The 15,666-nt window shown below is 44.7% G+C and overlaps 1 protein-coding gene across 2 annotated transcripts in view; it reads left to right on the top strand.

The window, feature by feature from the left end:
* Positions 1-15,666, top strand: part of SLC22A23 (solute carrier family 22 member 23) — a 122,109-nt gene that overhangs the window by 38,463 nt on the left and 67,980 nt on the right. For both annotated transcript variants that reach the window (XM_073678704.1, XM_073678705.1), the window contains exon 2: positions 9,251-9,354. In XM_073678704.1, coding sequence (XP_073534805.1) covers positions 9,251-9,354 — 104 coding nt within the window. The remainder of the gene's footprint in view (positions 1-9,250; positions 9,355-15,666) is intronic.

Below are 15,666 nucleotides of genomic sequence, written 5' to 3'. Positions count from 1 at the left end.
GGTTTCTCAAAGAAGTGTACATCAGAATACCGCCCCCAAAAAAATTTGAATAGTGTAATGTGCTATGTTATTCAAAATGTGGAGTCCAGTAAAACATATTCATTAAACATATATGGTTGAAATCTAAGTGACTGACACTGTATGGCATCAGACATGTGTTATACAGATCTGTAATGAACTTATCCCTTAAAGAAGCACTCCTCCTCCCATCCAAATTTTTATCCTCTTAAGATATTGCAGTCATCATATTATATAGCACTGTGTACTTAAAATTGCTCATTTTGCCTTTCTGCCCAGTTATTCTCTTTTCCTTTATGTCTATGACCTCACGTGATTAAAAACTGACTAGTTGAATCCTTCTAAACTCTATGTAGTAACAGGAGGTCAATTTTCCCTGCATGAGTCTTAAGTCACTGCAATAGTCTTTGGCAAGGGGATGAGCCGAGCAGCTGGGTCACGAGTTGAAGAGGGGGATGATTTTTGCAGGGACAAGATACTTCCTGTTTCTATACAGAGCAGAGAAAATAGATGAATTAGCTGGGTAGAAAGGCAAAATGAGCAATTGTAAGTACACAGTGCTATATAATATGATGACTGCAATATATTAAGAGGATAAAAGCTTTCAACAGATGTCATTGTAGCCAAATGGATGATGGAATGCTTTAAATCAGGGATGTCAAACTCAAACACACAGAGGGCCAAAATGAATACTTGGACAAAGTCACGGGCCAACCAGTATACAGTATAATGGGCCCCCCCATAGTCCTCCATACAGTATAATGGCCCCCCCATAGTCCTCCATACAGTATAATGGCCCCCCCCATAGTCCTCCATACAGTATAATGGGCCCCCCATAGTCCTCCATACAGTATAATGGCCCCCCCCCCATAGTCCTCCATACAGTATAATGGGCCTCCCCATAGTCCTCCATACAGTATAATGGGCCCCCCATAGTCCTCCATACAGTATAATGGGCCCCACATAGTCCTCCATACAGTATAATGCCCCCCCCCCCATAGTCCTCCATACAGTATAATGCCCCCCCCCCCCCTAGTCCTCCATACAGAATAATGGCCCCACATAGGGGTGGTGGTTCTGGTGTTATGGGCCAAATAAAACCACCCCGTGGGTCAGATTTGGCCCACGGGCCACAGTTTGACATGTATGTTTTAAATGGATACCTAAGGATAAGTTTCCATGATGAGTAGATATTTTGTTCATATTTCTGATACATTTCTGCTCTAATTACCTAAATTATGTTACTTGAGTTATTTCTTTGCGGTTTTCATAGCCTTTTATACATGCATCATCACGTTTATTCCTACTGCGATTTTTGTCTTTTTAGTATGTCATGTTTTAAATTAAAACTTTTTTGTTTTGGATCCTTCCTTTTACTTGGCTGGGATAAAACTTTATTGACACAATCCTATGAGGTTACATGTTTTTTTTAGTGTGTTTCCATTGCAGAAAGGCACAGTGTATGTGGTTTTTACATGTGTATTTTCTTCATCTCATTCAAGTCTGATGAAAATCTTCTAATAAAATGCATATGTACTGCAAGAGAAACTGACATATTGTGGATTCCAAAAAAGCACCGCAGGTCAGTTTACGCTGATTAGAAATAGCACAGTGTGCATGAGATCTCTATAAATCCCATTCACTTTGCTGAATCTGTAAGTCCCTGCATTTTATAGCGCAAGAAAAATATGCAACGTAAAAAATAGCACCAAAGATTCTTGTAGGGAACTAAGCCTAGCGGTGACATTGTAACAACTTATTGGTGACCTATCTTTTCATGTATATATCAAAAACGGTCATGATGTGCCATTGGACAGATACTATTGTAGCAAAACCATATTCACACTGGCCACTAACCAACAAACACGACCTCTAATAAAAATAATGAATAGACACCCTGCGGTAAGTAAACAATTAGTAGTAACACATATGAATAATATAGGGTACTTAGTTGACACTTGTTGGATCAAAGAAACTTAAAAGCCATCCTACCACGACAAGGTGTACCCAATCAGGATGGTCCCTTTCTCGCCTTATGCGCCAGCAGGCTTCAAAAGACAGGGGCAGAGCAGGACCTAGACCTGACTGCTTTACACCTGCCTGTGGAAAGCTATACAGACAAGATGCACAGCCCAAAGGGGAATGAGCCCCTCCATCAGATGTACAAGAAACTAAGGCAAAACCAAGGACGTGAGCCAGCATACCTGTTAGTATAAGTGCAATGTGCACATTCACATGGTGGCCACTAACGGACAAACCTAGAATATAAACACACTATTGTAGTCTATGGGTGACACCCATCACAACCACGGTTTAACATACCGTATACATCAGGAGGTTTTACGATCATATACTTTTTAAAAAGACTAAAAAAAAATGGTTTTGGCCTTGTTCACAGCAATCAATGATGCACGGATTGTGTTGAATTGTTACTTTGTGCTTCAAATGCCACCAAGGACATCATCTGCGAGGAGTTTGTATGTTAACCCCGTGTTTGCATAGGTTTCCAATGGGAACTCTTGTTTCCTTCCACACGCCAAAGACATACTGATAGGGGATTCAGATTGTGAGCCCCAATGGGGACAGCGATGACATCTGTAAAGAGTGATGGGATTAATGGCGCTATATAAACAAGTAAAATAAAATATATAATTAAGGTTCCAGTTCCAGTTTGTCTAGGGGCTAGTGCTCCATGTAATAGCAAAATTCTCTAAATCATTATGAAAAATGGAGAACATAGAGTTGGAACTATTGATAAAAATTAGTTTATTTAATTCATTTAAAAAAATTCTATCACACACACACATATACATATACATATATATATATATATATATAATGTGTGTGTGTGTGTAATATAATTTTTTTTAATGAATTAAATAAACTAATTTTTATCAATAGCTCCAATTCTATGTTCTCCATTTTTCATAAGTAAAATAAAATGTATAGCTTTATGCCATACGTCTGAAGTGGAAGACTTGTCTAATTCAGCCATCCCAGTAAATGTTAATTTATGGTGATGACTCTACTTTAATTGGTATTGGGGCATTTATGGAAGAATTGGGTTACGCTGGATTTACTGAAATGTCTGACACCAGGCTTTGTTAAATACTTAACAGCTAGATCACAAAATGTCTTGTAATTTAATAATACCTCACATGGGATATTGACTGTTCAAGACCAATCCTCTTGGAAGCATCTCACAGCATTATAACTTTCTATCTACAAAGAAGTGGCAAAGCCGGAGTAGTTTTATCAATGGCAATGTTATACCATTAAATATCAATCGGGCATCATTTTATTATATCTGATGTAAAGATTAATATACTGCTTTATCATCTCATCGCTTACCAAGTAGTGGCTGCCAGTCCAATATGATGAATACTGCTTACAATTTCAGCTTCATCTTAAGAAAAAAAGCTTCCTTTATGCAGGATTATACTGTATAGTATACTATATTTATTTAGATCATATTTAGCGAATACAGTATTGGAGAGAAACTTTTTAAAGAGCTTTTTTTTTTATTATTTCTAATGCATAAATTGTGACCACCCTCAATTGATAACCTCAGCAGCCATCTACTCCTCTGCCCTGAAAAATATTAATATATTAATAATTTAGTTTTATTCTTATTAAATTGTCCTTAGTTTTTGTGTGAGAGTTTTGAAAAGCAGAAATGTCAAATGTCAGCCCCACTGATTTCAGTGTTTACAGTTTTGTGTGATAAAAAAGGAGAAAAAAATACATGTAACGGTAAATGGCAAGTTTCTTTTTTTTAACTGCACTTAAGTAATAAGCCAAGGTTTTAATGCTTAAAGTACAAGGCATACTGCCCTCCAGTAATGCTAATGCTGTTGGTCAAGCAGGCTCAGAGACGCCTAATGACTGTTTAATAAAACATCTAATAGCCGGCTTGTAAGCACAGCTTGGCTATTAAATGCTAAAGATTCCACTGATACAAGCTGCAATTGCACCTAATCACCTTGTCTAATAAAACATCTCCCAGGCACTATGAAGAAGCACACAGGAGAGGAGAGGGAGGGACCTGCAGCACTGAGGAGAAGCCGTATGCTGTTGGGAAATTGCAGTTTTAGCAGATCAGAGTTTAATGGGTGGTATTACTCTTAAGTTGGATGCGCAGAGGGGCAGAAGAAGATGAAAAAGACACAAAGGTACAAGAAAGAAACTATGTACATTTATGCTGTTTGTTAACAATAGTCATGCACATACTGTGCTTTCTAAAAAAAAAAAATTGCATTGTAGGAATAACCCTATAATAATTCAGAAGTGATAAAAATATGCAAACTGCTTGTTAGAAGGAATCTCTCTTTTTATCACAAAAACAATGTTTGGTGTATGAACCTCCAAAATTTGGTACAGACATATTTGCAAATACAATTGAACAGAATAACATGATCCACACTCCTTTTACATTTCAGATACTAGGTGACAACTGCATCATTGCTATTGAGGTTTCAGTAGTGGAAATATTTAGCGTAAGTATCAGAAAATTTTGGCTAGGACTTGTCAAGTTCAGAAATGCATTTACCTGCAGATAGATATAGGCTAAATCTGCGTGTAAATAGCGTTAAAATAATGCATGGGTGCCTTACTGGAAGTGCGGCTACAGGGAGAAAATGTACTTATATCCTCCCTGTAGCCGCTCTCTTTCAGCCATAGGGGCATGCATGGAGCAGTTAGTCACCCTCTCACTATACTGTGAGCAGCGTCTCGTCACTTTGCTCGATCTGCATGGTAAATGCCAGGGACTGCCTCACGTGGGCATTATTTTAATGCTATTTCCCTGCAGATTACCATATATCTGCAGTTAAATAGTATCTCTGGCTCCATTTATTGTTTAAAGAGAACCTGCCTTATCTGAGCATCCTTCCTTCTTTTCTTTGCAAGTCTAGTGGTACTGTTTCATATTGTGTATACCACCAAGGGAGAGGCCTGGTATTGCTGCCTATGAAAGAAAGATGTATGCAAATAACTTTTTTTCCTGCAGAGAGCTATTTCACTGATATATATTCCACATTAGCATTTCAGAAACCTGCTGCGAGACAGTGATTTTACTGCAATTAGCAGGTGACTTCAGGTCACAATGAGGCTCTGGCTTTGATAAATGGGTAACATTGCAAAGTGCTTGTAAAATCAATCAACTCTGCAATTTACCTCTTATTAAACAGCCTCTCTGTTTTCGAGAATAGCGGTATTTTTAAGTCTATTGTGTACTGCTCGTTGCCTAGGTTACTGGCCACCTCTGCAGTACAACTAATCATTGAGGAGCGCACGGTCTCCAGCGAGCAGGAAGCCAAGAGGTTGAGGAGTGGCACTCTCCTGAAGAATCATCTTGACACAACCTTTATAATGACTTATAATGCCTACATATGGCTTGTTGTCCGGTTATTGTGCATATATCCGTGTTCAGCAGTGCTAGCTAATGTTTGCTTACATCGTAAAGCTATCTGGGCTTCTCTAGTGAACGTCATATGGCCTGGATGAAGTAGACAGTGATTGCCTTTTAGTGGCACCTGTTCACATCCCATTAGAACGTCATTTCACGGCCCTCTCAGCCCATCAGGAAAACATTGAGTGCTATCTTCTGTTCATTTCCTAAGCTTGATTTGGAACAATGCTGTAAAAAAAATCAATTTAATCGCATGTCCAAATTGTTTAAATGCTGAAAGGGCCAATGTGCACGATCACAGCGAAGTGTCATTCATTTTACAAAGGGAAGAAGGAATCTAAACCGGTGAAAATTAATATTTCTATTTCCTGTGTTTTAGGGTGTCCTTTTGTTTTGTTTCTGGTCGGGATGTGTTGGGTGTCCTTTTTTCTATTTATAATAACATAAGGCAGCAGCTGATTAAAAAAATAAAATAAATTGTAAAGCCATATATGACAGTGGTAACCATTAACTGCATACATCTGACGTTTTTCCTGGAAATTCACTTGACGGAAACCTGGGACCCGTACTGCAGGACGTGGTGTGAAAGGAGGTCCGTACTGCTAGACATGGTGTGAAAGGAGGCCCACACTGCTGGACATGTGGTGAAAGGAGGCCCGTACTGCAGGACCTGGTGTGAAAGGAGGCCCGTACTGCAGGACGTAGTGTGAAAGGAGGCCCGTACTGCAGGACCTGGTGTGAAAGGAGGCCCATACTGCAGGACCTGGTGTGAAAGGAGGCCCGTACTGCAGGACCTGGTGTGAAAGGAGGCCCGTACTGCAGGACCTGGTGTGAAAGGAGGCCCGTACTGCAGGACCTGGTGTGAAAGGAGGCCCGTACTGCAGGACCTGGTGTGAAAGGAGGCCCGTACTGCAGGACCTGGTGTGAAAGGAGGCCCGTACTGCAGGACCTGGTGTGAAAGGAGGCCCGTACTGCTGGACCTGGTGTGAAAGGAGGCCCGTACTGCAGGACCTGGTCTGAAAGGAGGCCCGTACTGCGGGACCTGGTCTGAAAGGAGGCCCGTACTGCAGGACGTAGTGTGAAAGGAGGCCCGTACTGCAGGACGTAGTGTGAAAGGAGGCCCGTACTGCAGGACGTAGTGTGAAAGGAGGCCCGTACTGCAGGACGTAGTGTGAAAGGAGGCCCGTACTGCAGGACGTAGTGTGAAAGGAGGCCCGTACTGCAGGACGTAGTGTGAAAGGAGGCCCGTACTGCAGGACGTAGTGTGAAAGGAGGCCCGTACTGCAGGACGTAGTGTGAAAGGAGGCCCGTACTGCAGGACGTAGTGTGAAAGGAGGCCCGTACTGCAGGACGTAGTGTGAAAGGAGGCCCGTACTGCAGGACGTAGTGTGAAAGGAGGCCCGTACTGCAGGACGTAGTGTGAAAGGAGGCCCGTACTGCAGGACGTAGTGTGAAAGGAGGCCCGTACTGCAGGACGTAGTGTGAAAGGAGGCCCGTACTGCAGGACGTAGTGTGAAAGGAGGCCCGTACTGCAGGACGTAGTGTGAAAGGAGGCCCGTACTGCAGGACGTAGTGTGAAAGGAGGCCCGTACTGCAGGACGTAGTGTGAAAGGAGGCCCGTACTGCAGGACGTAGTGTGAAAGGAGGCCCGTACTGCAGGACGTAGTGTGAAAGGAGGCCCGTACTGCAGGACGTAGTGTGAAAGGAGGCCCGTACTGCAGGACGTAGTGTGAAAGGAGGCCCGTACTGCAGGACGTAGTGTGAAAGGAGGCCCGTACTGCAGGACGTAGTGTGAAAGGAGGCCCGTACTGCAGGACGTAGTGTGAAAGGAGGCCCGTACTGCAGGACGTAGTGTGAAAGGAGGCCCGTACTGCAGGACGTAGTGTGAAAGGAGGCCCGTACTGCAGGACGTAGTGTGAAAGGAGGCCCGTACTGCAGGACGTAGTGTGAAAGGAGGCCCGTACTGCAGGACGTAGTGTGAAAGGAGGCCCGTACTGCAGGACGTAGTGTGAAAGGAGGCCCGTACTGCAGGACGTAGTGTGAAAGGAGGCCCGTACTGCAGGACGTAGTGTGAAAGGAGGCCCGTACTGCAGGACGTAGTGTGAAAGGAGGCCCGTACTGCAGGACGTAGTGTGAAAGGAGGCCCGTACTGCAGGACGTAGTGTGAAAGGAGGCCCGTACTGCAGGACGTAGTGTGAAAGGAGGCCCGTACTGCAGGACGTAGTGTGAAAGGAGGCCCGTACTGCAGGACGTAGTGTGAAAGGAGGCCCGTACTGCAGGACGTAGTGTGAAAGGAGGCCCGTACTGCAGGACGTAGTGTGAAAGGAGGCCCGTACTGCAGGACGTAGTGTGAAAGGAGGCCCGTACTGCAGGACGTAGTGTGAAAGGAGGCCCGTACTGCAGGACGTAGTGTGAAAGGAGGCCCGTACTGCAGGACGTAGTGTGAAAGGAGGCCCGTACTGCAGGACGTAGTGTGAAAGGAGGCCCGTACTGCAGGACGTAGTGTGAAAGGAGGCCCGTACTGCAGGACGTAGTGTGAAAGGAGGCCCGTACTGCAGGACGTAGTGTGAAAGGAGGCCCGTACTGCAGGACGTAGTGTGAAAGGAGGCCCGTACTGCAGGACGTAGTGTGAAAGGAGGCCCGTACTGCAGGACGTAGTGTGAAAGGAGGCCCGTACTGCAGGACGTAGTGTGAAAGGAGGCCCGTACTGCAGGACGTAGTGTGAAAGGAGGCCCGTACTGCAGGACGTAGTGTGAAAGGAGGCCCGTACTGCAGGACGTAGTGTGAAAGGAGGCCCGTACTGCAGGACGTAGTGTGAAAGGAGGCCCGTACTGCAGGACGTAGTGTGAAAGGAGGCCCGTACTGCAGGACGTAGTGTGAAAGGAGGCCCGTACTGCAGGACGTAGTGTGAAAGGAGGCCCGTACTGCAGGACGTAGTGTGAAAGGAGGCCCGTACTGCAGGACGTAGTGTGAAAGGAGGCCCGTACTGCAGGACGTAGTGTGAAAGGAGGCCCGTACTGCAGGACGTAGTGTGAAAGGAGGCCCGTACTGCAGGACGTAGTGTGAAAGGAGGCCCGTACTGCTGGACGTAGTGTGAAAGGAGGCCCGTACTGCAGGACGTAGTGTGAAAGGAGGCCCGTACTGCTGGACCTGGTGTGAAAGGAGGCCCGTACTGCTGGACCTGGTGTGAAAGGAGGCCCGTACTGCTGGACCTGGTGTGAAAGGAGGCTTATTTGGAATTTTTGTATAATGGTTGTTCACTTCCTTTTGCTATTCGTGATAATGGATAGGTTCATGTTATCAACTTTTTTTCCTTCTACAATATTAATAATCATCCTAAAAGTCATTCTTTATGCATGGATTTTCCATTTGTGCCATCATGGATTTAGTATACCATCAGGTATTAATTGGCTCTTCTTACAAAGTGACTGTAAAGCAATAGGGAGCTGTGACTCAGAATGGATGTAGCCGTCGGGAGCACAATGGACTTGCCTGGGCTGAATTGTACTTTGTTCACAGGCCGGATTGCAGCATGCTCAGCCTGCCCTTTAATTATGGGAGAGTGTCTAGCTTTTATGGTCACTTAATATCCCTTCTGGATGCCACCCACGGTATGGCATGAAACACTTTCCTAATCCCAGTGGCTCTCGCACACCAACTGTATTGTATGTTATCCTTTGTACAGTATGTGGGACATATGAAACAGACCTAAAACCTGAACAACAACATGTGTGTTCCCTCCTATCCGTTATAAGACCACTGTGTAGGATGCCGTATGCTCCCTGCCCCGCTCACCATGCTGCTTCTGCTTTTGTCTTACAGTGGGATCTGGTTTGCGGCGACTCCTGGAAAGTTCATATAGCCAAGTTCTCTCTGGTTGTGGGCTTGATTTTTGGATACTTGATTACAGGATGTATTGCTGACTGGTAAGAGTTAACTTTATGAAAGATCTAACATTTGTTTACATTATCTTTTTAGATGTCTAGATAAAAAATGATGTTGCCTTTTATGAACAATTTAATTTGGTTCACATTGTTGCCATCTAGTGCTGCTCCAACGTTGTCTTATTACAGTCCAGAAATATCTGCAATAATTTGCCTCAAGATACAGACAAAGCCTGGAGCTGTACTTAAAGGGAATCTGTAAGCAGTTCATCTGAGATTCAATATAAAGTGTGTATGTAATAATTACTAGACTCACAGATCTTACACACAAAATCATTATTTGTTGGTATCAATTAAAATTAGGTTTAAGAAATGCAAAAAGTCCTTCAAAAAAGATGTGACCCCACCCAGTGTCGTAAAAAAAAATCACAAATGAGGTAATGTAAGAGGGAGCGATCACTATCCTGCTCCCTAGCGGAGGTTAACACCCTCTTAAACACAAATGGCATCCCCGCTTCTCGACGGCTCTCCCCAACGGTTCCTGTTAGACCCTATCAAGATGACAAGTTATGGGGGACACAAAACCACATTGAAGGGTGGATGAGTAGTAGCCAGACACTAAATAATGGAAAGTGATCCACATCAAACCAAATCAGCACACGAATCACACCACCGCAAAAAACTATAATAATAGCAGAAACTGATCAATTGAGTGTGTGGGAGATATGCAACATGCGTCAACAATTCCGTTATTTGTTGTAAATCTTTATTGCAGTCTAGGTCACACAGATTGCTCTGCAAAAATACAAAAACAACTATGTATGTAGCTTGTAACCAAACAATACATTGGACTCAATAAATCCAGAGAAAGCCGTCGAGGAGCCAGGTCGTCCTTTGAGTTCAAGAGGATGTTACTCTCCGCTGAAAGGTAGGGATCAGGATAGTGGTCAGTACAGGGTGATCATCCCCTCTTTTTGCATTGCTTTCATTTTTGTTTTTTACTACATTGGGTGGGGTCACATCTTTTTTTGAGGGACGTTTTTGCATTTTTTAAACTTAATTTTAATTGATCCCAATAAATAATGATTTATGTGCATGATCTGTGAGTCCAGTTCATCTGAGAGCAGAGTAATGTAGGCAAAGAGAAGCTGAACCCAACAATGTACCACTTAGATTACTGGGTGCAGCCGTTCTCGCGCAGAGTTTTTAGATTTAACAATGAAGGAGAGCTGAGAAAGCTAACCCCGCCCACACCAGGCTCTGTATGTACAAAGTCCACAGACAGTGAGCTGCTTGTCACAGGAGAGGGCGTGTCAGACTAGCATGCACATGCTGCTGTGTCCCGTCAATAAGCTCCTGGTGCTAAAACCATCATTGTAAGCAAACAAAACGGAGCTTGAAAAGAGAGGCATCCCTGAAATCTGTGTTTTAACCCGTACCTCATGCTGTCTTCAGGTTACATAGCAAAAACATGCTGACACATTCGCTTTAAGTGATTCCTTTAACTAAACTTTTATTTAAAAAAAAAAAATTGCGTTTGACTGGCTCCTAAACCCCTGTTTTTTCCCAGTCTATTTGTCTGCCTTTAGCTGCATTGATATCCGAACGTACTCATTTGGATGCTGGCAGTGAAAGGGTCAGCACCTCGGTCTTCCTGAGTGCTGATGAGAAGTACATTTTTTATGTTGCGTATTTTTGCTGCATCAAAAATACAGCTTCTTGCAGTTCCAGCAAAGTGGATGGGATTTATAGAAATCTCCTGCCCACTGTGCTTTATTACGCAGCATAAAATCATAAAATGACCTGTGGTGCTTATTTCAGATCCACAACATGTCTATTTCTCTTGCCAGTACAGTTTATATGCAGATTTTCCTCGTAGAATTGCATTAATGTCGAAAATCTGCGGGTTAAAAACGCATGTAAGAAGAATAAAAAACAAAGCAGCTTTATTTACAGCATGACACTAAAATACAAAAAAACGCACCATTAAAAAGTGATAAAAGGATATGTAAAAAAAAAAGCACTCAAAAGTGCAATGAAAGAAAAACAAAAAAAAATAATTTAACAAATGGTGCAGATGCAGAGAGGCTGCAGATAATCTGCAATATTAAAAACTCACCAAATACTCAGTGGGAACGCGGCCTAGGGGGGGAAGGCCCAGAACGCAGCCTAGGGGGGGAAGGCCCAGAACGCAGCCTAGGGGGGGAAGGCCCAGAACGCAGCCTAGGGGGGGAAGGCCCAGAACGCAGCCTAGGGGGGGAAGGCCCAGAACGCAGCCTAGGGGGGGAAGGCCCAGAACGCAGCCTAGGGGGGGAAGGCCCAGAACGCAGCCTAGGGGGGGAAGGCCCAGAACGCAGCCTAGGGGGGGAAGGCCCAGAACGCAGCCTAGGGGGGGAAGGCCCAGAACGCAGCCTAGGGGGGGAAGGCCCAGAACGCAGCCTAGGGGGGGAAGGCCCAGAACGCAGCCTAGGGGGGGAAGGCCCAGAACGCGGCCTATGGGGGGGGGAAGGCCCAGAACGCGGCCTATGGGGGGGGGAAGGCCCAGAACGCGGCCTATGGGGGGGGAAGGCCCAGAACGCGGCCTATGGGGGGGGAAGGCCCAGAACGCGGCCTATGGGGGGGGGAGGCCCAGAACGCGGCCTATGGGGGGGGGAGGCCCAGAACGCGGCCTATGGGGGGGGGAGGCCCAGAACGCGGCCTATGGGGGGGGGAGGCCCAGAACGCGGCCTATGGGGGGGGGAGGCCCAGAACGCGGCCTCTGGGGGGGGGAGGCCCAGAACGCGGCCTCTGGGGGGGGAAGGCCCAGAACGCGGCCTCTGGGGGGGGAAGGCCCAGAACGCGGCCTATGGGGGGGGAGGCCCAGAACGCGGCCTATGGGGGGGGGGGGGGAAGGCCCAGAACGCGGCCTATGGGGGGGGGGGGGAGGCCCAGAACGCGGCCTATGGGGGGGGGAAAGGCCCAGAATGCGGCCTATGGGGGGGAAGGCCCAGAATGCGGCCTATGGGGGGGAAGGCCCAGATGCTAACCCTTTCACTGCCATATGTACTCCAAATGAGTACATTCTGATATCAATGCAGCTAAAGACAGGCAAACAGACTGGGGAAAACAGTTTAGAACCTCTTACATGCAATTGTTTTACAAGAGTCAAGACCAATCCCCTAATGAAGGGATATAAGTGGCAAAATAAAATAAGGCAATAGTTTTCTACCATGCAAAGAGGACACCTGTGAAAGCCTATGAAGTCTTCTGTGTTAAATTCATATTACATCCTGCTTGTGAATACTCTCAAGACTTTTCTCTGTACCTTCTAAAATAATCCCAGGATTGTTCCTTATTGCTTCTCGTCACCCAGAGCTTCAAGGTCCACCTACTACACCTAAGTCCACTCACTATACCCATAACTTCAATATTTGGAATCTAATGAACCGTAAGGCTGCGTGCCCACTATGCGTTTTTTAAGCGTTTTTGCCCCGGAATTTCCGCATGGTAATACGTGCCCCATGGTCCCCAATGATAATCCACATGTGCTGTGCACATGCTGCGGAAATTTCCGCTGCGGATTATCAATGCGGAAAAATACACAGTATGTCCATTAATTCTGCGGACACGCAGCGTAATTGCTGCCATTGACTTGCATTGAAACGCATAATATCCGTGTCAGCACATTTGCACATGCGGATATTAAGCAATTCAATATGCGGATGGTACCCGGGTCTGGAGAAGAGGAGACTCTCCTCCAGACCTGGGTACCATAGTACCTGTAAAAAAAAGAATAAAAAATAAAGATTATACTTACCTTCCGATGGCCCCCGGTCTCCTCAGCGATGCATCCGGTCTCTTGTACGGCTCGCGATGGCCTAAAAGGACCTGCGGTGACGTCAGTCATGTGACAGGTCGCACGACCTGTCACATGACTAAATGACGTCACTGCAGGTCCTTCACACCACCGCGAGCCGTACAAGAGACCGAACACACCGGAGAAAAGACCGGGGCCATCAAAAGGTGAGTATAATGTTTATTTTTTATTTTTTACCATTTTTATTCTTTTTTAACTAGTTAACTTGGTCACACTATATAAAATCCATGCCGGTTGCATGGATTTATATAGTGTGACCAAGTTGTCAAGCACTTTCCAAGTGATGCTAAAATCGCTTGGAAAGCGCTTGATAACCCACATGCAGAAATGCAAGTGAAGAACGCTTCACATCCGCATGTCCCTGGCAGGAAAAACGCATGTACAATCCGCATGTACAATCCGCATGCGTTTTTCCTGCCAGGGAGATGCGGAAAAAATCTGCAGCATTTCTGCATCGTGGGCACATAGCCTAAAACAAGAAGAAAAGTTGAGGATTACGGTTATGAGCAGTATTTCTGATTATACATGGTCATCATGAAACTTATTCTGTGGTTGAGCCAATTACATAAATGTACACTGTGATCTCAGATATTATTAATTGAAGTTTAAGGTCCTATTTAAGTTTAATGAAAGCTATCAGCTCTCCTATCATGTCTGTTTTAATAAATTTTTACATTTCCCATAAATATTAATCTTTTATTAGAAATTAGCATTATTGTGTTCCTCTGTTACTACAAGGGTTATATAAATAGACAACTGGGTGGTATTATTCCCCTTCTCAAATGGGTGTGTCACTATAGTTTGATACGGTCATCACTGATTGGACAGTGTCATACTCATAGGGGCACACCTCTAGTTGGTAACACCCAATTGTCAATTTATTGATACATTTCTGGAAGGAACAAAGCAACAGTGCAACGCAGAATATAAAGCAAAAATTATTCCGAATTGTTGGCTTATGTGAAGTACGATTACTTACTAAAATACACATATCCAGAGATGAAAAATCCTCAATAATAATAATATTAATAATAAATAGTAATAGTAATAAATAGTACTTTTATTTATATAGCTCTAATATATTCTGCAGAACTTAAAGGGGTTGTTCGGTCTAAAATGACAATTCTGCAGTCTCTCTATGTGACTACAGACTTGTGAATCCTCACATGGCGTGCGTTGCGTGCTGTGAGGATTTGCTGGTGTCAGTGCCGTGAACGCAAGTATGCAATTTGCCAGAATCCGACGAGACTGTTCCCAGCCTCGCGCAAGACACTTATTGAGTGCGCCGGAAACAGTGTGGCCCGGAGTATGCATATTGCATTCTTACGGTCATCTTACCGCCATTCCTGACACTGGCGAATGCCCATAGTGCGTGTGCTGGAAGGATTCACAAGTCTGCAGTCACATAGAGAGACTGCAGACTTGTCATTTTGGACCAGACAACCCCTTTTAACAATTCAGAGGCGATGTGTGCAACCAATATCGGACAATACAGAATAACACGTACTACAATTTAAACAAGAGGAGTGAGGGCGCTTCTCACAAGAGCTTACAATCTATAAGGAAATAGGGAGACATGCACGAGGTAAACATTTTGTGTCCGTGTATGGTCCATTTATCTTTAGAATAAATTAGGGCATTCAATTACATCTGCCATCAGCCAGTATCTGTAGAAGTACAGATACAAAGTGCTATTGAGTGAATGAATGAATGGAGGGTCTGGAAACAGATGATTGAAGGGACCAGATTTTTAAGAAAAATATAGGAAGGGAGAAAATGGAAGTTATGTACTGTACGTGCTGTGAGGTGATAGGCCAATGTAAAGAGATTTGGTGTTAGGGCATGCTTAAAAGTTTACATACTGGAATTTATCTGGATTGGGGAAAAAGGGTCAGTGGTGCAGGTTGTAGGGTGAGAAGACATGAGGAGCCTGGTAACTTCTCCAGTGACCGATTCAAAAGGTAAAAACTGAACTGAAGGGGGAGGGGGGGAATTTTTCTATAAAATAAGTGGTCGGATCATCAGCGCTGGGGTTGGAGATGTGGCCCTCTACTTCAGGACTGAGGAGGAAGTGAAAAGTGTCAGTCATTTTGGTTTGTCAGACAGTAATGAGACGAGGGTGGTAAAATAGGGGACTAGGCTTGTTTGGCAAGGTGAAGGTCATAGAGATGTTTTGGGCATAATGTTATAGTGGGTGAGTCTGTGATTGTCTCCAGACATTCGGCACACCTAGAGCACCGCTGTAGGAATCGAAGGCCACTTTCATTTCATGTTACTTATTGCTATGACTCCATATTGCCATTACTGTCCAAAAGCTGGACAGCATTGTCCTAATTCCCGTTGTAGTCCAGATTCTTGTGCTGGTGCTGCTACAGCGGAGGCTTTGGAGCCCCCGAATCTCCATGCACGTCGTTCAGTGCTTCAGTGTGAGAGGTTTTACTAATGTTTGCATAAATGAGTATTATTTGGGGACTGTGCAGCAGGTCCTCACTGGGGTC

Source organism: Phyllobates terribilis, unplaced genomic scaffold (assembly GCF_046119375.1).
Source record: "Phyllobates terribilis strain yellow unplaced genomic scaffold, ASM4611937v1 Scaffold_4__5_contigs__length_816908805, whole genome shotgun sequence".
NCBI lineage: Eukaryota > Metazoa > Chordata > Amphibia > Anura > Dendrobatidae > Phyllobates > Phyllobates terribilis.
This window is presented reverse-complemented; position numbering and strand designations above follow the sequence as displayed.